Here is a 22,558-nt window from a genome sequence, read left to right on the forward strand (position 1 = left end):
CAAAATTCTTATGAATTTGTACGAAGTGAATCATACAAATACATAGGATTATTAAAAAAAAAACAATGATGAACTTCAACCCTTACACCGCCTCTAACCCCAACATCACAGGGGCGAAAGCAAATCTTCGTACAAATTAATAAGAATTCGCCACCTCGTGAAATACATACGAATTGCCTTAAAGGTGCAGAGTGTAAATTTTAGCGGCATCTATTGGTGAGGTGCTGGTGAATTGCAACCAATGGCTCAGTCCACTGCTTACCTCTCATTTTTTAATCACATAGAGAAGCTACGGTAGCCGCCACCGGACAAACATGTCATCGGAAACAACTTAGTAAAAAAGGTCCATTTAAGGGTTTCTGTAGAAGCATGGCAGCACAAAATGGCGACTTCCATGTAAGGGGACCGTCGGTATATGTAGATAAAATGTCTCATTCTGAGGTAATAAAAACATAACGGTTCATTATGAAAGTACACCACTGATAATATAGTTTTGTATATTATTTGGCATTTCTGTCAAGAGTTCCTTCTAAAAATTACACACTTCACCTTTAAGATTGTGTTGGATCTCATCTTGATGGGTCTTTACATTTTTGTGAGGTGCGGTTGAAGGACTGACTCGTCTTGAGCCACATTGTGCGCTGTTTTTAAATAACATAGATAGAAAACCAACTAAAGAATCCAGTTTAAGATGTAAATATAAAGTTTAAGAGAAACGGGAGGCACCCAATCTAAACGTTAAGTGTTGTTGCAAAGGGTCTGAATACTTTTTTCTTATTAAATTTACAAACATTTCTAAATTTGTTTCACTTTGTCATCATGGGCTGCGGTGTTCAGATTAATAAGAAAAAAATGAATTTAATTAATTTTAGTATCAGGCTGCAACATAACAAAACTGAAAAATGTGAAGGGGGTCTGAATACGGAGTCCCAGAATGCATTGCAATATAATATGCATTTCACATAGCTTTGCTGATATTCGGTATGACAGCACACTGTTAGTATGAATTTGTTTAAATCAAACCGTTTTTAGTGATGGAAGGATACAAAATAAGATTTAATTTTAAGAGAAGCGGCAGCTTTATTGCAGATTTTGAAAGTCTGAGAACAAAAAAGATGCAATGAAGTCCCCTAAATAGTCCAGCGACTGCTATTGTATGCTTGTATTGTGTTTCCTTGTCTTTGAAGCACAGTGTTGGCCTAATTTCAGTTACCCGTGGGCATTAATAAAGTTGTCTTGTCGCGTAGTGTCGCATGTGTTTCCCTCTTTCTAAATTGTGGTAATGATCACATTCCCCCTTTTCATAACAACTCACCGGCAACATAATATCTCAACTTATCCTTTGAGACCGGTTAATTAAACAAAAATATAATTACAGTGTTTTTAAGACCAGTCGAAAAAAGTGACAGAGGAGGAGAGACGTTAAAATGAATCCCAAGTGCCTTTTGGAAACAACCGGAACGTTTTAGTGGCCGTTTCTCCTTCGTCGGTTCTAGAGATTGTGACATCTGTCAAAACGAATTAATCACAATCTCTTAGGCTCGTCTGATCTGTATCTACATCAATTAGCAGCTCTTCACTGCACCCCTGCAGTTTCTAAGCTGTGATTTAACAGCATTATATGTTAAAGGCGGGGTGCATGATCTCTGAAAGCCAATGTTGACGTTTGAAATCACCTAAACAAACACGCCCCTACCCCAATAGAATCTGGACCTTCTTTTGATAGACCCCCTACACATATGCAACCCAGGCAACGATGTTGGTTAGTAGACACGCCCCTTACTGCTGATTGGCTACAAGTGTGTTTTGGTACTCGGCCCGACTCCCTTTTCACATTTAGAACTTACAGTCTCTTATTTACGCCAATACGTATCAACGATTTTTATGACATCATTCTGCTCTTCAGCTTCTCATCGGATTCAAGGCTGTGATGTAGAGTAAACGCTATTGGCTGTCTTTGTACAAGGGGAGGGACCATTGAATATGCCCACCCTACCTTCCTGTTTCGGTAGAAATTACGTCAACCCATAAAAGACAAAGTTTTGCATTACAGGGCACTTCAATGGGTCTTTTTTTACTGAAAACCTCTTTTGTTTTCTGTAACGCTTGTACAGTTTGTATTCTAAAGGCATTTGTATCGTATTTAACGTTTAAACTTTAAAGTACGTAATGACGTTTAACGCAAATAACGGTAGTTTGGGTGCATTTTACTTGAAGTAATATTTGCTTATTCATCATAACTTTAAAGAGTAAAGATGGTGGATTTAGAAGGAACGAAACAGTAAGAATTATAATGTATCACAATTTATTGTCGCAGTAAAAGCACATGAAGTCTATTAAAGTTTAGCTCAATTGGTAGTAGGTGTGCGCGGGACAAAAACTAACGCGGGGTTAGTTGTAACACGGACTGTTTACATTGTTGCACAAGGTATTTTTTTACGCTTTCAAAAGACGATCTCCCGCACATTATTGTAAATGTATAATGTTTTTCCAGAGAGTTTTTGATGAACGAGGGTTTTGGTGGCATGCAAGTACATTTTTTCATCATATGTATTTTTCGGTTTCTAAGTTGGGTGTTTAATGCTATGTCATATTAATCAGTGTCTTGTTGACTAAAACATAGCACTGTTTTGAAATATTTCAGATTCGGATAAAGGCAGGCTTTGTAATTTTTCGTAATTTGTGCTTTGGGATTTCGTCATCTTTTCACTTACTGTTTTTTACTATTCAGCCATAGAAACTTGAACTTGGTTGCTAAAGGGCTATAAAATGTTGTATGTCTCTATATTGCATGTGAGGTATTTTGAGAGCAGTTTCATCACTGAGGCAGATGAGAAAAGAGAGGAAGCACTAAAAATCTGTTCTCTCTCACCACAGATAGCTTTTCACTTTGTCTTATCTCCAGAAACAAAAGAGGCTTTTGGTTCGTCGTCAGTGGTGACAGAAACAGAGGAATCTGCCTTTAGCTGAAGCTGTGGGCTATGAGCTTATAGACAGGTGTGCACGTGTGTGTGTGCAGATTGATTTACAGTGTTTCTACCCATGTTTTATGGCCGTCATTTTTCATCTAGAGGAACTTTCCTGTCTGTAAAGATGATTTAAAGAAAAATGCTTTGGTAAAAATCTACCACTTGAGTTTTAAAGGTTAGAATATATGTTTTTAATAATCAACTGTTTTATTATTTATAAGAGTGAAAGTGAAATGCAAAACTGTATTCATGTAGATGAATAATGAGAGCTGTGTACATGGTAATGACATATCAAGAGCCTCAAACACAATTGTTTCCTCCTTCTTATGCAGTGCTTTAAGTGGCCCAAAAGAGGGTTTTTTTTGCTGACTTGACTTCTATATTGAAGGGGTTTTATATTCAGCAGTCAACAGACGATCTTGTAAAAATAATAAATCCTTTTATAAGTTTGTGGATTTGCTTGAGCTAGAAATAGCTACTGAACATAAATAAAATGACTCTCTGTGGTCATTAAAAATCGCAGGATGTCCTTCGAAAAAGAGTAGGGGTGTGCCCCGGCATCCTGGCCAAACTTGTCCATTGGCCTACTAATCATCCCCTCATACTAATTGGCTATATCATTCTGTCTCCTCTCCACTAATAAGCTGGTGTGTGGTGGGCGTTCTGGCGCAATATGGCTGCCGTCGCATCATCCAGGTGGATGCTGCACATTGGTGGTGGTCGAGGAGATTCCCCGTTCATATGTAAAGCGCTTTGAGTACTGAGAAAAGCGTTATATAAATGTAAGGAATTAAAAAATAAAATGTGCAAAAGGATTTTTGAAAAAATACCATTAGAAAGAGGTACTGTAGAAAGAGCTATTGAACATAAATAAAATGTGCAAAAGGTAGATATGTGAGTAAAATTTTCAGCATGGTTAAATGTTAAAACTAGTTGTTCAGATAGAAAGAGCTTGAAAAAAATACTTTAAAATGTCACCAAGACCATGTCTATAGGTTCAAGAATAACAAAATACTGGCCATTTGAAACTAGAAAGTCATCACTTTATTTTGTCCCATTGTTTTCCATTTTGCGGGTGGTAAAACTACTGTGCGCGTCGTTCAAATTCATTGAAATTTCGTTCACTTGTAGTTTAGGAATTAACTAAATGTATATTAAAGCAATAAACCCCAAGAAGCAATGGGTTACCAGTGCATTTTATAACAGCTAAGGGGCGTTGTTAGGCACGACGTGAAGCGGAGTGCCTACAACCCCCTTAGCTGTTTTAAAATGCACTGTAACCCCACTGCTTCACGGGGGTTTATTGCGTTTATAAAACGGTTACTTCATACGCATAGCAGGGTTTCACAAAATGAAACACAAATAAGTTGTAATTATATTAGTACAAATATTGCTCTTCCGCCAAACAAAGTAGTTCCTCAGAATCAAGTGTGGCTGCAACAGAGCGCAATTCTCAAGCAACACAGACGCAGCAAAGACACAATAAAAATATGATTAAAGACTGTGGTGTTTATTTTTATAAATCAACATTCATCTAAAATATACATTAACATTTATATCGTGCAACTGTTGAAGTGATGATCAAATATGCTTGGAAGCATGCTTAACTCTTTCCCCGTCAGTGTTTTTTTTTTTAAGTTGCCCGACCCAGTTTTAGTTTAATGCCTTACAGAAAAAATATCTTCTTCAAATAAACATAAAATATCAAATGAAAGAACAGACCATTCGCTTTCCAACAACAACAACAACAAAAAACGTTTCATCCTACCTTCATTTGTTCTCTTATCAGTTATTACCTCTCAAATTTTCAAAAGCGGAGATAATTCAATTTTTGTGAAGAACTTTTGTAAGAGATCAGATTCAGAGCCATCAAAACTCACACGTTACACTAAATCCACCACAACGCTGTTGTGTTGAGTAAATGCGTCAGTGTTTAAGTTGGGTAAGATTGTCATCTAGTGGACAATAGCGGAAATATCCATTTAAGACTAAAACAACCCAGAGAACGTTTTCTCTTTATTGACGAAATGACTCTACAATATCTATGACATTTATCTGGATATCACCATAATTGTGCAAAGGTAGAAAAATAAAAAAATGATTAAAGACTGTGGTGTTTATTTTCATAGATACTTGTGATGAGCCATTTTATAAAACAAATTCAAGAATGTTTTACTCCGCACATCGCCTGAGGAAATCCGAAGTTGCGTCGAGGGGAACCAAACTGACAGCCGCGACAGCGGAGATTTTCACGTCCTACAAAATGGTATTGAATAAAGCTTTGCGTCTGACCTGCAGTGAAATCATTCTGGCTTGGTGGGATGTCAGCCAGCGAGTCCTCTGATTCTGACCTTGTTCTTTTACTACTCAGAGTCTAAAGCCAGGAGGGCATATTAAGTGTTTCATTTTAAACGAGCAGCTATGGTTGCGTGTTTCACACACAAACACACACCTCTCCAGCCCACGTTGACACTGACTGACAACAGCGAAAGTGACGCATGCGCTTTTAACTTGTAAACGCAAGGGCGTATGGGTAATGTAGTCTCGCTCTCGGTGGGACAAATTAGGAAGCGTGCATTGTGAAGGGCACTTTGAAAAGCGGCAGCACAGCCAAAGGATTAAATTAAACCTCTGATTTTTAAACAGATGTGCACATGAGCGTTCCGGTACGCTAAAAGCACGTTCTGGGCGCACGGAGAGGTGGTGTTACGCTCAAGAGCTATTTTTGGAAGTGGGGGTACTGAGTACCGGCGCGTTCCGGCCCACTTAAAGCACTGTTCTTATGTGAACCTCGTGCATGATAAAGACAGCTGAAAAACAGACCAATCTCAACATAACATCGACTGTGATGTTACAGTTGAGATGTACGCCCCAACATTAAATTACATATGAAATTAAGTACAATGTCGTTACAATGCTAAAAACAAAGTTATGACTGCTGCCGAGTTAGCGCTATATGCTAGTTAATGCTATATGCTAACGTTTAGGCTGAAGTTCTACTATTGACGTTACAGTTAATCTCCAAATAATTGATTATTCCTCAAATCTTCATCTGATACAAACTCGAACATAAGGTTTGTTTGCACACACTCAGAACTACTGAAATGAGCTGCTCTGAGAAACAGCCAATCAGACCAGAGCTCAACATTATTATTCATGACCCTTTCAAATAACATAATAGACCAATTTATTTTGGAGGCAAATCCTAGGGTTATAAATGGACATGTAAAACCGTCATTTTTGCACTTAATAAAGCCACATGCTATGTAGGTATCAGAGAACAATGTAATGTATTCGTTCATTCTTTGGCACCTTTAATATTTTTTCCTTTCTTTAATAAAGTGCTTTTAAAATAAATTTAAATCATCTTTAATCTATTTGGTGTTTTTGTGATTTGGAATATAATGTAAATTAGATGTGACGGCAAGACGCAGATCCATTTGAAGACACTTGATACTTAAACAGGTGTTATTTAAGGACGTGTGATAAATGTTTCAAAAAAATATGAAGCAGTCTGTAAAACCTCACGTAGGTGTGTGTTCAAGTGTAATTATTACAAGAGGAATGTCAGCATCTGGAGCTCATGGTGTCCTCAGGCTGTGTTTGTGCGCACGTGTGTAACTGCGTGTTGGAGTGATGGATGTTTGAAATGTTCCTTGAGTCACGGATTGTGCAGTGGGCGTCTCCTTCCTTCCATTCTTCTTCCCTCGCGTGGTCGCAACCTTTTGCCGTAAAAAATATGCTTGACATTTTGGTTTTTATAAGCATGCGAATGTTTCCACCAGCTTTCTTTATTATTAATACATGCTTTTCTGTAATTTTATTCTCTGCATGAGGAAAATGTTATTGCTGAGAGTTGCTCTTTTACAGTATATGTCAGGTTACTTAATGCAGTTTTCAGTTATGTAAATGTATTAATAGGACATTAATGATTAACAATTGTTGGCATTTACAAAGACTATAGAGCTGTAAATGTAACATAACACACACACACACTGTAAAAAGTGAATGTTGGATTAACTTTGGAAAATTGGTAACACCTGAAAAATAGATTTGTTTTAATTAAATTTTCAAACTTTAATATTAAATACATAACTAAATTGATGATAGTGTATGAAGACCTTTCATAATGAACTGTATTGTTTTTATTACCTTAGGATCAGTGTTGGGGAAAGTTACTTTTAAAAGTAATGCATTACAATATTAAGTTACTCCCAAAAAAGTAGCTAATTGCGTTAATTAGTTACTTTTCATGTAAAGTAATGCGTACGTTACTTTTTAGTTACTTCTGCGTTACTTTTTCTTGGCTGAGGCTTGATCTCTTTCTGGCCTTGCAGGTGTTTTATATCTAAATACACGGCGGGTCTCCTTATATGGAAGTCGCGTCACGTTCAGTATCCCTAAACGGACAAACTGTTTTACAGGGCGCATTTCGTCACTACATTGTCTCAGACAAAACCATGTTTGTCCTGTGGCGGCTACCATATGCGTTTTAAAATTAAGGGGGTGGGCTGTAAATTGCAATTTGCAATCTCACCATTAAAATGTACACACATCACCAGTAGAAAAAGCTTACATTTTTTAAACTCTTTCCCCGCAATTGACGAGTTATCTCGTCAATTAAGAGAAAACATTTGCATAAAAAAACATGTTTCTGAAGAGTTTTTTTTGTTTAATGAAAAAAACTAAAGCCAAAACGTTATTTACTAATTTTCACGCTAGGTATGTTTTGATAATCGTTCTGAATCTGATCTCTAATAAAATTCCTTCACAAAAATGCAATTATTTCAGTTTGTTGCAAATTTTTTTGATTTTTTTAAGAAAAATACCCATATTTAAGAGTTTATGAGTAGAGAAAAATATAGATAGGATGAAATGTTTTTCCTCGTTTTGTTTGTATGTTTATATATTTTTCGAAGAAAATTCTCCTGGAAGGCATTTTATGAAACTTTTGTGAAAATCACAAAAAAAAAATGCTGGTGGGGAATGAGTTAAGGGTTTTACTAAGTGATTTATTCACCTTAAAATTCTTAAATTAAAGTGAGAAATATTAAACATTTTACTTTAATATTTTAAGTGTTACCAATTGAAGTATTCCAGTTTTAATCATGACATTAAGCAATATGAGTTTATGCAATACACTTAGGGGGGTTTTACACTAACACTATTGGTGCGCCCACGTGTCCGATTGACGCCAGAGTTCGGTTCGTTTGGATTATGTAAACACTGTTTTCCGAACTCGAGTGCGAACCCACAAACCGCACCTGAATCTGCCTAAAAATGGTGGTCTGGGATACGATTTGTGTGGACTACTTTACGGTTTACCGCTGATATGAATGCAACCAAAATAAATCGCAGAACTGACCCGCTATTAATGACTCATGACCGCCACACACTGTAAATAAAATGCAACATGTAACAACTTGGTAATGCAAGTCAATTCAAGATACTATTTTAAGTTTTGACTAGTGATACGTGGACATAACTTATGAAAACAACTTAATGTATTAAGTTAAAATAACATAAACTATGTTAAGTTGATATATTTTTTACAGTGCAGAGTCTTGCTATCTGGGAGTGGGAGTGACGCGCTGTAAACATAATTCCTGTTCATTTTCTGCTTGGGACGTCATCGTTGAACTTTTTTGACAGCGATCAGCTGTGAAATGTTTTGGTCCTGCTCAATTTTCGTTGACTTTAAGTAAAATAATGGAAAGCTTTTCATAAGATCCCCTGGAGAGGAAAACTAGCAGTCCGCGCCGCCATTGTTGTTTACATTGCGTGGAATGGTGCGCTGTGATTTGTGGAGCGGATTTATTGCATTCTGCAGAAAAGGCATTTATCGCGTTTTGGAACCAAACTCTTCATTTATTCTTTGATAACACAAACAAAGGTTAATAATAAAAGAACAAAGAGGATGCAAACAACTCATTCGTTCATACCTGCGCTGCCAAGCAACATCAGTACACGGCTGCAGCTTGATAAGGCAAGTGTACCGCATTTCAGTACCAAATCATATGATATGAACATATACCAGCAGGGAAGGGCTAGGGGGGAGCAATCCAACTCGGTTCGGACCGGTCAAATGAACCAAGTATGAAAGCACCCTGAGAGTTCTGCTCAGTCATGTGTTTATAAGTATGTAATGAGGGTCCAGGTGTTCAGAGGTGTGCAGCTGCGATGCAGGAACACTCAAATAATTTTCCTTCATTATGCTACACCTGACAAAAATTGATGGAAAACATTTCAATTTTATCAAAACTTTTTGTAGCAGCATGTGTCCACGGGCAATTTATTAAAGGCAGAAAGCATACATAGACTCAATCTTGTCCAATATTACTAGTTATCTCAGAAACATTAATAATCTTCTGAAAACATTTCTTTATGAATATTATAAAAGGATGTTGTATGAATACCTCTTTGGTGGTAACTTTACATGTTGAGGTCTAATAAACACATACAGATGCATGTGCACTGTCAAAATAAATGAATGGTAAAAATATGTACCTCACCTGGCTTCATATTGGTACCTCAAAGGTACACTCTTTAAAACTGTTATGGTCCATTCAGGTCATGGTTCTTTAAAGCGACTCACATACCAATGTCTACATATTTATATTTCGCTCAATTATAATGGCCGCAGTGCTATGGCATGCATAGTTTAGCAAAATGAAAATTGGACAGCAAAATTCCAATTTAAGTGTTGTATCCATTAAAAACCGGATGATATGCAGATCACCACCTGTTGGTTTTGAGAAATGCCTAAAAAGAAAAGCAATGAATTTCCTAGCAGTCGCCCTGTAGAGAGCTGCTTAGCAGATGAGATGACATGAGGAATTACAAACACTTTTTGGCGGGTTACCACAGTGCTGTTGGCTTTCTGCTCACCAGTCAACCGTATTAGCGTCGACTTTCTGACGCTCCTTATCTTCCATCACAAACCTCAAAATCAGGCCTGTAGAGAGGAGGCATCTGAAACATTTTCAAGACCGTTCACATGGGCGTTTAAGAGATTAACCCCATGCACGTTTGAAAATGCATGCATGTTTTGATACCCCATGCACGTTTGCATGATTCGTGTGCTTTAGCTCAGTGGTTCTCAAACTGGGGTCCGGGGCCCCCAGGGGGGCCGCGAGATTTTGCCAGGGGGGCCCCAATTTTATGACAATTTTAAAATACATTAATTTATCATGAATTCTGTGTAATTACACCTAAAAAAAATAAGGCTACTAACCAACAGAACTACTTTGTATAACTTGTAGTTCTACAAATATGTTTTGTTTAATTAAAATGTTACATTTTAGAACAGTTTTTTGTCATAAATTTTCTTTGGGGGGGCCGCGAAGGAGTGCACCGTACACAAGGGGGGCCGCACGCGGAAAAAGTTTGAGAACCACTGCTTTAGCTCATTCAGCTTAATTAAACTAAATTATTCTGCATCTGTGTATATAAAGAACTCAAATGAACAGCACAAAAAGTCATGTCATGATAAAAGTGTCCAAATGCATAAATGTAAATGTATAAATGTGCCTCTAGTGGCACCAAACAGAATTGCACTTTGCATATTTTGTTTAAAAACTCTCAGACCTTTCCCTACATCTGCCATTGGTCATAAACAAATCAATAGTTATCAAATCTAATATTGTCTCATTACAACTTCTCATTGCTCTCAGTATTATGTATTTATGCAAATTTATACAGTATTTATACAGTATTATGCTTTATGCAAACCGATTGTAATTTCCTTTGGTTGCTAATACTAGTGCAAAAATGACACACTATGCACAAGATGATTGAAAACTTGGTAGCTGGGTTGTTTTTGCTGGTTTAAGGTGATCTGACCAACCATCTAGACCAAACTTGTAGACCAAGAAGCTCTGCATTCAATAAAGTCTTTGAGGTCGACCTCCACCGCATACATTTTTGGTGCCCAGTTCACAAGTGACCTCCGCAAGCTTTGAAGATGTTCCAGGTCAGGGTGCAATGCTGTGTTGGCAGTAAAGACTTTCTTGTACTTGTCATCGACTGGCATCGTCAGCACAGCGCCACACCCCAGTCTCAGCTGGATAGCGGTTTCCTGGTGAGAGCGGGCTGCAAATATAGCTGTTCCAACATCAGCCCTGTCTAAAGGCTCAGGTTCCCCTCTGGTCTCCGGGGATCAGATTTAACCTTCAGCATCTTCCCTTCTTTTCCCTTTGGCACACACATACACACACGGCTCTCTTGAATTAATCATCAGCACTCATCACTCTAGAGGGCGTCGCACCTTTAACCCAGCTCGCTTACAAGCCAACGCGCACCCTGTCTTCTCTGAGGTAACCACATTCAGAGCGTTGAGAGAAGAGCTTTACTGCTGGTTTTTCACTGTTCAAAGTCTTGCAAATCACTTAGTGGAAACATTTGAAGGAATAGTTCACCAGAAAAATTGACATTTTGTTATTATGCCGTTCCTAACCTTTCGACTTGTTTATAGGTATAATTTAGTGGTTTTTTTACTTTAAGGGTATTTCCATGACAACATTTTTCAAATAAAACAATAAGTTGTTTGCGTATTGGTCGTTCATTAACGCAAACTTTCAAAAACGCGTTTCAAAGTGCAAGTTGTCAAAGTGCAAGTCGTCTTGGTGTAAACTACAATAACGCATATTTGTTAAAACTGTGACATCATGCGCATGTTCAGACATTGCGTGGCACAACTACTGGCCTACACATAATACATCTTTGCTATTCCATGTGAACGGGCATCGTTTTGACACAATTGTCGTCTCTATGCAAAAAGCAAAAAAAAATTTGATTTTAGTTAGGGTTACAAAATTCTGGGAATTCTGGAAACTTTCCATGAAAATACACGGTAATTCATGGGAATTGTTGCCCGCGGTTGAAGATGAGTCAGATGTTGAGGAAGCTTATGTTTGTATGTAATACAATTTGTATAAATTACTCAAAATTTACTAATCATTTCCTTTAATTCCTTAAATTTCCAACTTGAAATATTTCCAAAATTCAAAATCTTTGCAAACCTAATTTTAGTACATTGTTGTGTAAACTTTCCGTTGTTGTGTAAACTTTAACGTTGGGAACTTTCCATGGAAATAAATGGGAACGCTGGCACACGGTTGAAGATAAGTCAGATGTTGAGGACGCCAATGTTTGTATGTGATACAATTTGTATAAATTACTCAAAATTTTCAAATAATTTCCTTTAATTCCTTACGTTTCCAACCTGAAATATTTGTAAAATTTCCAAGCTTTGCAAACCTGATTTAAGTACCTTGTTGTGTAAACATTTTTATTTTAGTCGGGGTTACAACATTTTGGGAACTTTCCATGGAAATTACACGGAAATAAATGGGAACTGTGGCAGGCGGTTGAAGATGAGTCAAATGTTGAGGAAGTTTAATGTTTGTATGTGATACAATTTTGTATCAATTATTCAAAATGTACCAATATTTATCTTTAATTCCTAAAATTTCCAACTTGGAATATTTCCAAAATTCCCAAGCTTTGCAAACCTAATTTTAGTACATCGTTGTGTAAACATCCTTATTTTAGTTAGAGTTACAACATTTTGGGAACTTTCCATGGAAATTAAACGGAAATAAATGAGAACTGTAGCACGCAGTTGAAAATGAGTCAGTTGTTAAGGAAGTTTAATGTTTGTATGTGATACAATTTGTATAAATTACTCAAAATTTACAAATAATTTCCTTTAATTCCTTACGATTCCAACATGAAATATTTGTAAAATTTCCAAGCTTTGCAAACCTGATTTTAGTACATTGTTGTGTAAACATCCTTATTTTAGTTAGGGTTACAACATTTTGGGAATTTTGGGAACTTTCCATGGAAATTCCATGGAAATAAATGATGACTGTGGCATGCAGTTGAAGATGAGTCAGATGTTGAGGAAACTAATGTTATGTGATACAATTTGTATGCATTTCATTTCTTAAGTTTCAATTTGGACTATTTTCAAAATGACCAAGCTTTGCAAACCTAATTTTAGTACATCGTTGTGTAAAATTTTTTAATTTTCAACGTCTCTGACCCCTAGGATTCATGATGCAGCTTTTTTGCTGCTATTCCATGTGAACAGGCATTGTTTTGACACCGTTATCATCTGTATGCAAAAAACGCACACAAAAAACTTTTTCTGATTTTAGTAAGGTTGCAAAATAATGGGAACTGTGGGTCAGATGTTGAGGAAACTGATGTTTGTATGTGATACAATTTGTATGAATTTAATTTCTTAAGTTTCAATTTGGAATATTTCCAAAATTCCCAAGCTTTGCAACCCTAATTTTAGTACATCATTGTGTAAACATCCCTTTTTTCCAACGTCTCTGACCCCAGACAAGTCTGTTTATTCTAAATTGCTAAAGCATTGCATTAGCAGCAAAAATGGTCATGGGTTTGATCCCTCAGGAGCACACATACTGATAAAATGAATGCACTATAAGTCACTTTGGATAAAGCGTCTGCCAGAGGACTGGGATTTCATTTTGGCCTGAAATATTTCTTTAAAGCTTTAGATCAGCAACTTCATCCTCTGTGGAACCTTCCAAAAGCAACTAATGTTTATGTGACAGAAACCCTTTATTTGACCCAGCTGTGTGATGAAAATGGGTGATAGTCTGCTGTACCATACAGTAGTCCCCAGTCTTTTATAGCCCATGGTAATTACATTTATATATTAAAAGCTTGTGGCTCAGATTTCCAGACTCTGTTTCTTACATCATCATAGCGACTTGTTCTTAAAAGGGCATCAGGGGTAAAAACGAAACATTATAATTAAATAAAAGAGTTTCCTTCCGTCTGAAGTTCTTCCACTCAGTTCTCTTGGAGTGTAAATGGACCACGGAGGCTCCGGGGGTTTTAAGCAGCCTGGCAAGCTCATAAAGTTTCCTATAACTGCTGCTCCGGGTCACTCCTGTTTGTTTCCATAAAACTCAAACGATGCGTTGAAACACTTCTTCGGGGTAATGAGAGAAAACAGAACCCCTACATCTCCCTCCGTGTGTTTTTTGGCATCTTCGTTGTGCTATATCCTTCCTACCGAGGTGGATATTTTACATGACTGTTATGTATTAACCAAACTGAATGAAATCGAAGGTGCCACGCCAAAGTATGCTATCTCATTTGCGTAACCACCCACTTTTGTTCCATGTTTGATGCTGTAGTAGTACTGTAAAATAAGATAATATTTTGGTCTGATATCATCTGCTGAGACTGCAGACTTTGTTCTGTTTGTACTCCGTGCGCTGATAGGACGGGTCAACTTGAAGGACAGGGGTGGAAGTGGGTTATCTGTAAGAGGATAGACAGCCCAGGAAGAGACGGCATTCGGATGTCTGGATTGAAGTCTTTACAAGCTGATGTAATGTTTTGGAATAGACTTTCTCAGCGTTGAGGATTTGTGTGAAAGTTTGAAAGGGCATACAGTAGTAGGGACCGACTGGCATAGCAGTCTGCAATGGAGAAACGTGACAGGAAAGCAGATTTCAGAAGGTATTTTGAAAGATGCTTGGCTGTGCAGAACTCGGACCACAGTGCTCGGTTGGCATGGTGACGGGATGCGGTTGCCTGTTAATGCATTCACTAGATTGCTATGGTTGCTCTGGATGGTTTCTAAGATGTTACTGGGCTGCTACTATAGGTGATCTTTATTCAGTTTAAGTAGGATTTTTTTCTCATTGTCATCTCCCAAATTGTCTGATCTCTTAAGCAAACACCACTAATGAGATTTGTACTTTTTGGAAGTGGAAATGTAAGTGGTGTTTATCCATGCTGAAACCACTGAAATCATCATTTCATTAAAGTGTTCTGGCTTATAGCCAGTATGTGAAACTCTGAAGACCATAATATTCTGGCTTGTACATAAGAGGGGCTTATATCATAGTAAATCTTGAGTTGCCTATAACGGGGAACTTAAAGCAGACATTTTTTGTGATCCCATTTTTCTAATTATAGTTGGTGTGTAATGTTGCTGTTATGGTGCATTCACACCAACCACGGTAGAGGCAGCAAAAACGCGTTATTCGCGCGTAGTTGGACGCTTGAACATTTGACTTTTTCCTGCGTCATATGCCGTGCGTGAAATTCTAGTCATTCGAGACATTCACGCGGAAATTCGTGTCATGGGAGGGTCTGAGACTCCGCACTCTTCCTTTAATCACATCACTTCTACATCACTCAATTCGCGCAGAACGCGTCACGCCTTCCGCACGTACCGCGCCGCAGGATGCCTAAACGCGTCTTTGCATTGACTTAACATGTAAATCACTTGTGGTTGCCGCCTCTACCACGTCTGGTGTGAACCCTGCATTAGAGCATAAATAATACCGGCAAATTATAAAGCTTAAAGTGCAATGCCAAGCAATATATTTCCTTTAACATAATTTGCTTTTCAAGAACTACAGAGAATGGCTGGTTTGGACTACAGCCCCCTACTTCACGGAAAAATTACGCCAATAAGAGTTTTTGACTAAACTCCGCCCACAGGAATACGCCACTTGTCAGCTAAGCTTAGCTGCTGTCGAATCACAACACACTAAACCAGCTACACTAGTGTTGGGCGATATGCCCCATTTTGAGATCGTCCTATCGTCAGCCTGTGAGATCGCAGATACACGATAGTATCGGGGGTGGGGCAATAGTTTACTCATTCATTTATTTGTTCTTTTTTACTTATAACAAGTCACTTGATTGGTGGACAAAAAAGAAGCATGTGTGTCAGGGTTTCCCGGAGAAAATTGTTAGTTAAGGTGGTAGGGTTGGGCGGGTGGTTGTGGCCGGGGGCTTGGAAATCAAAGGGGATGGTATACGCGTCATGATGAAAATGAGAATATTTTTATTTAAAACACTCAAATAAAACTTAAGTTTGAAGAAACTATGACAGAAAATAAACACATACTGGATAATTAATGAATTAAATGTTTTTAACAGATACCTCGGGAATAGCTGCGCGCGATGAAGTGAAACTAAAGGGTTAATAAACACAAACTAAAGCAGATGTTGTAAAATGTCTGGCGAACGATGATAGATAGTGTGAAGATTGTAAAAACAAATTAATTCCCACTATTAATTACATTATCTTAAAGGAGTGTAACTACTGTTGCATGTAAATAACGCACATAAATAACGTGAGCAAGAGCGCTCAACAATTATATCGAATCAACAGGCACATGCAATCTAGCTAGCAGGTTGCTCAAACAACAAAAATCACCAGCTAACTTACTTTAAATTTGCAAGAACTATAGAGTAATACAGTATCAGGCTTAAATAAACCCAAATCAGTCCACTTACAGTTCTCACGGACACGTGTTTTTTCAACTGGTTATCTATCAGACAGTTGAGGGACCATTTTGGCCGTGTGGCACGCGTGCACGCTCGCGGTGTGAAACACTTCTGCGCTATTTTCTGAGATGTTTTATCAACTGGCTACTAGTTATTCTCCAGACAGTGACGGACCACGTCTTTCTCTAATTTGGCCGCGTGGCGCGCGGGCCCGCTTGTGGTGTGAAGCGCGTCCGTGCTATTCTCCAAGATGCCCATGACAGCCTTTTGTGCACAATTATTATTATTATTTTATTTTTTTGGACGACCTAGTTAAGGCGGTAGGGTTTCCCAGCTTAGGCGGGCTGCCCGAACTGCAAAGTGCGTACAGTATAAGAAAGAATCCATGCGCATTACAAGCTCTCTCGTGCAAAGTAAAGCCCACAAACCATCTCATGCGAAGAAAAGCATGCGATTTGCATGTTAATGTAAAACTATGATGATGATAATAATAATAATAATAAACTTGCGGCAACTGTTGTCATGAAAGCTATTAGCGATATGTCTGACGATCGCAGATACACAATACTATCGTCTATCGGCACAACCCTAAGCTACACAATCAGAACTCGTTACGTATTTCTAAAGGAGGGACTTCATCGAACAAGGAAGACATCAGCCTATATTAGGACAGTGAAAACAGCGCTATACAGATAAGTAAATTGTGTGAAAAATACAGCGTTTTTTTACACACAAAACATGAATGCATGTTATATTGCGCACTGTAAACAGAATCAAAGCTTTGAAAACACAATAAATGGGCACTTTAAATGAATATTCCCAAAATTCCCCAAAGTAAGTTTCCATGAAACTTTACGCAACCCTACATACATCATATGGACTAAAATTAAGATTAAATTGTGTTCATGCACAAGCAACTAGTTAACTCTGAGATAAAAGACAAGTGAAGAAGATTAACTCATTCACCGCCAGCCTTTTTGAGAAAAGTTGCCCACCTGCATTTTTGTGATTTTAACAAAAGTTTCACAAAATTCCTTGCAGGAAAAATGATCTTCTCTAAATATATAAACATACAAATTATATCAAATTAAAGAACACACCCTCTGCTTTCAAACAAACAATAAACAAACAAACAAACAAATAGCAAAATGGGGAAAAAACGTTTCATTATATATTCACTTTTTCCACATAATTTAACCACTGAAAAATTGATATTTCTCTTCAAAAATACAACATTTTGAGCAAAAAGCTTAAAGAATTGCGTTTTTGTAAAGGAATTTATGTAAGAGATCAGACTCAGTATGACTATCAAACATAAAGACAGTTAAAATAAATCATTAAATCTTTTTAACTTCCGTTTTTGATCAATTCGGTTTGGCGCCATCTAGTGGATAAAAGCAGTTACACTTTCACTTTGAAATTCGTCCAGAAAGGCATATTGATTAGTTAAATATTAAGTCATAATTGACGAGATAACTCGTCAATGGCGGTGAATGAGTTAAAATATGATTAAATAATATGGAAATTGGTATTATTAATAATGCATTTATGTTAATTGCATACATGCGGCTGCATTTAAAGATGCATGTCACCTCTGCATGCGTCAGCATTATAGATCTTGTGGTATTTGGCTTAGGGGAATCTGTCCATGCATTTGAAAACACAATGAGAAGATTTTCTCTCGATTTTCATCAATTTCAATCACGCCACACACAAAGTCAATGTGGCTGAAAGTTGCAAAGTAGTCGTAGTGTACTTTTACACTTGAACTGCAAGAAAAGAAGATGCTATTTTCGTACGCACTGGAGTCGAACTTCAACATCTCTTTACCCGCTTTGCCGCATCTTATTTTACCGAGGTGTGCTGCACATCTATAATTTCATTTTGAGGCAGATGCGTATTGCACAGTGCGACATGGATTCATGTTTTAAACTGCAGAGTCAGACTGTTTTTAAACCGTGTAAGCAGTATATAAAGTGATGGACAGTACATAGTTGGGTATATACAGTAGTAGTTATGTAGTTTTTGATTGAGTTTGTGGGTGGTTCTGTAATTTAGGGGTGTAACTAGATCCCGCTGGTCTTTACTCACCTGTGAACTTCTGAAATGTGAAGTGTGCATTTGGGATATTTGTATCAGCACGGTGTAGGTGGTTGTCGTGCTGTTTCCCGGCATGTTTAGAGGATTTAAGTGCCTTTCTATGCAGTCGCTTGATGAAGTAAAAGTTTTATTGGCAGGGCTGTTCGATTCTGTCCTGTAGAGTTTAACCCCAACCTTAATCAAACACATCTGATCCATCTTTATTAAATGACTTGAAAATTACAGACAGCAGGGTTTAAACTCTTAAAGTCTGTCCAGGAATGGGACCGAATGGCCCTTCTCTATTAAAATCTGGCATCTATACTGTACACACAGTATGTTTCCTCCTTTAATGTAAGTCAGCTTTATAAAAGATGAGCAATAGTAAAAGTAATCCTTGCCTCAGCAAACAGCACTGAAATGAGGCTAATAATATACAGTATTAGCCGGATGCAGATACTGTTATTGGAGTTTTATTGTTTTATCTAAAATTATCTTCACTTTCTGTTTACAGGTTGTGTCTGTGTATCCCGTGGGAGGTGTAAACCCTTGTACAATTCAAAAGGGAGATGCGGCACCCAGGAAAAAGTTCAGCCTACATCTGTACATCTGCTGGCATGTTATACCAGAATAAATTACCATGTTTAGATCATTTCAAAGACTTAAATAAACTCTCAGGCTATTCACCTTGGACTTGTGTTTTCGTTTTTACTCTGCAATTTTTATTTCCACAATGTAGTGTCCAGATCTGCATGGGAAAAAAAAAACATGTAACCCTGGACCACAAAACCAGTCAGAAGTTGCACGGGTACTGTGCAGTATATTTATAACAGCAGCCAACAATACATTGTATTGGTCAAAATTGGGGTCTTGTTTTTGTGTCCAGCTCCAACCCTTCCGATCACATTAATTTTTGGATCTCTTTATGGACCTCAGATGCAAAAGCCTCTAAATGCCACCTCCGTCAAAAATGATACAATGATATTAACCGAATGCTATCGGCACGTATAATACGTACATATACTTTTGCTTTAAATTCGCTTAATCCCTGCCTCAGGCCATTCAGAAATACCAGTTTGGTAGAAATCGCTAAACGGCGCAAATTTCTTAGCAAAGCCCTTTAAGTGCACAGAAGCTGAAAGGGACACTCCATTTTTTTGAAAACAGGCTCATTTTCTAGCTCCCCTAGAGTTAAACATATGATTTTTACCGTTTTGGAATCCATTTAGATGATTTCAGAGTTTGTCTGTAAAACTTTTAGCATAGCTTAGCATAATCCATTGAATCTGATTAGACCATTAGCATCGCGCTAAAAACCCCCCAAACAGTTTTGATAACTCGACTCATGTATTAAGACCGACAGAAAATTAAAAGTTGCGATTTACTAGGCCAATATGGCTAGGAACTATACTCTCAATGGCTCAATAAGGAGGCACAATGATATTACGCAGCACCCGAAAATAGTCCCCTTGGTAACTTTCAATAGCAGGGGACTAATTTTGCACACTGCGTAATATCATAAATAAGAGTATAGTTTCTAGCCATATCAGCCTAGAAAATCGCAACTTTAAATTTTCTGTCGGTCTTAGTACACGAGTCGAGTTATCGAAACTGTTTGGTTATTTTTTAGCACAATGCTAATGGTCTAATCAAATTCAATGGATTATGTTAAGTTATCCTAAAAGTGGTACAGCCAGACCCAGAGATCAGTTGAATGGATTCCACAACAGTAAAATTCAAATGTTTAACTTTAGGGGAGCTGGAAAATGACCCTATTTAAAAAAAAATGTGCAGTCCCACAATTTGAAGCTATGGTAATTACTTGGATCTGAATACAAACCGAATGTGGCAGTCACATTCATCACAGCGCCCCCTAATGTGTGGATCAGTTTCTTCATTTTTGCATTCAATGTTTTAAGTTGCATCTTTAGTGATTATGCAACTGATTACTATGTCTTGTCCAAAGAAGTGGATTTTTTGTGGAGGTTTTTGGCAAAATAGCTTGCATGCACTTAGAGGGTTTTGCAGTCAAATTTGTTAAATATCAATGAAATGACTAAAGTAACATTTATAAAAATAAGTCATTTTAATTACTGACTAATAACCTTTTTATTACCATTAAAGTGAAATGACTTAACCTAAACATAATGCTCATTTACAAAAAAACATGACGCACTTAGAGGGTTTTGCATCTGAACTCCTTATAATTGATCTTTCTTTTATTGGCTTAGTTCTTTATCACTTCCCTCTTGCACACGTCCTATTGCTATTTGAATCGACAAACAAGCAAACACCTTTGGATCTGTTCATGAGCGTACTGCCACAGTTTCATTGTGCACAATGACTGGGATGCCTATAAGACGAAAACTTGGCAGTTGCAGACCATTATCCCGGGAAATCACAACAGTAGATGTTTTCATGCTCCGTAGTGCAGAAATGCACAGCAGCACACGTTTGACACATCGGACAGGACATGATGCAAGTTACCTTGGGACAGAAAGCCATCAAGCCCCAGGCATATCGGCAATACTAATAAATACCATGACATTATAATTCTAGTGCAGAATCTTAAATACAAGGCCACAAAATAGTGGTAGTTTTTAGATTAGATTAAACCTTATTATTACATTTCCATTAGATGACAGTGTCGCCCTAAGGCTGCTTTGTCATGTAACTATAATTGGTCTGTTGAGCATGAAGCCTGCAGTTGTGAACCTGAGATTGAGGATCCCATGTATGTGTATTATCAGTTATGTAACTTTTTACTGCATTTAAACAAGCAGACTATTAATAAACCCATCAGTACCTGAGCTCCCGGACCTCCTGGTCTTTGATCCTTTTTGGATGTTCAAGTCGTATTGCTGGTACTCTCCTAATCTTTTTGAAGATAATTTATCCACAAAACCTTCAGATGTCCAAAGTTTCAAAAGAATATAAAAATCGAGCCCACCGCAGTCGGTTTTTGGCAAACTCACAATATGGCCCCTCGGTTTCTATGGCAACGTCTCTTATGCTTATTGGCATGTTTTTTATTAAACCGGTCGCATTTTGTGCATGGATGAATTCAGCATCCCTAAATGTTAAAGGAGTCAATGTTTGTTTTGCAGGTGAGGCGCCTTTCAATACTGGGCCGAGCCAAACAACAGTGCTAAAAATGAAGATCTGTGTTGCTTTTCTTGCGGTAGCTGTTCTTCACATCACTCATGCGGGTAAGTGCCTTTTCCTTGAAAGGATTTTATTTATTATTTATTGGTATTTGGGCTGTGAATAGTCATTTGGATGCTTTTAGCCTAGTTCTAAATGTCCATTGGGATGCTTTTGATACGCAAATCTGGCAACCCTAGCTGTGGGCTTGTGCAGACGTTAGGTTCGGATTATATAGAACGTACATGTTAATGAACATTTAAATCAGATTGCAATGTTTAGGGTGCATGTAAACTGTACAGTAGCAACCTGCAATTGGATTGAGAAAATTTTGTGCATGTAAACATAGCTTACGTGGGATATTAGCTATGTAAAAACAACAGGTAGAATGGTCAATATAGGGTCACTTTACTTAAAAAACGTGACAGTGACAAGCATGCAACGCATACTCGAAATGTGACCTCTGCATTTAACCCATCCTATTTAACACACACCCGGAGCAGTGGGCAGCTATCCCAGCCCCCAGGGGGGCAATTAGGGTTACGGTGCCTTGCTCAAGGACACCACATTCACAACCCGCCAGCCGTGAGACTCGATCCGGGCACTTTTGGGTTACAAACCTACTGAAAAATCGAGCTAAGACCAGCATAAGCTGGTGAGCTGGTTTTAGATGGTCTCCCAGCTTGGTTTTAGCTGGTTTTGCTGGTGTAGCAAGCTGGTCTAGCTGTGTTTTGGTCACTTTTTAAGCTGGTCTAGCTGGACTTAGCTGGTCAGGCTGGAAGACCAGCTGGCCCACCAGCATGACCAGCTACCAGCTTATGCTTTCAGTAGGGAAGCCCAACTTTCTAACCACTAGGTTAGACTGCCCCCAACCGTCTACTTGAAGATCAAAACCTAAATTGGATTTTGTTATCGAATTCAGAATACTTTTCATCTTTTGAACAACCCATTTGGATGATGTGATCCAATTTGATAAGCAAAATCCAATCAGATCACTTTCCAACAGCTGAGTCCTGGGTGGTTGACAGGTCATTTTGGGTAGTTGCTATGATGTGCCCAACTGGGCCAAG

General features: G+C 37.9%; 1 protein-coding gene across 1 annotated transcript in view; it reads left to right on the top strand.

The window, feature by feature from the left end:
- Window positions 1–22,558, top strand: part of LOC129423486 (cell migration-inducing and hyaluronan-binding protein) — a 193,582-nt gene that overhangs the window by 56,095 nt on the left and 114,929 nt on the right. The window contains exon 2 of the mRNA XM_055179820.2: window positions 21,452–21,553. Coding sequence (XP_055035795.2) covers window positions 21,499–21,553 — 55 coding nt within the window. The 5' untranslated portion in view covers window positions 21,452–21,498. The remainder of the gene's footprint in view (window positions 1–21,451; window positions 21,554–22,558) is intronic.

Source organism: Misgurnus anguillicaudatus, chromosome 21 (genome assembly GCF_027580225.2).
Source record: "Misgurnus anguillicaudatus chromosome 21, ASM2758022v2, whole genome shotgun sequence".
Lineage (NCBI taxonomy): Eukaryota > Metazoa > Chordata > Actinopteri > Cypriniformes > Cobitidae > Misgurnus > Misgurnus anguillicaudatus.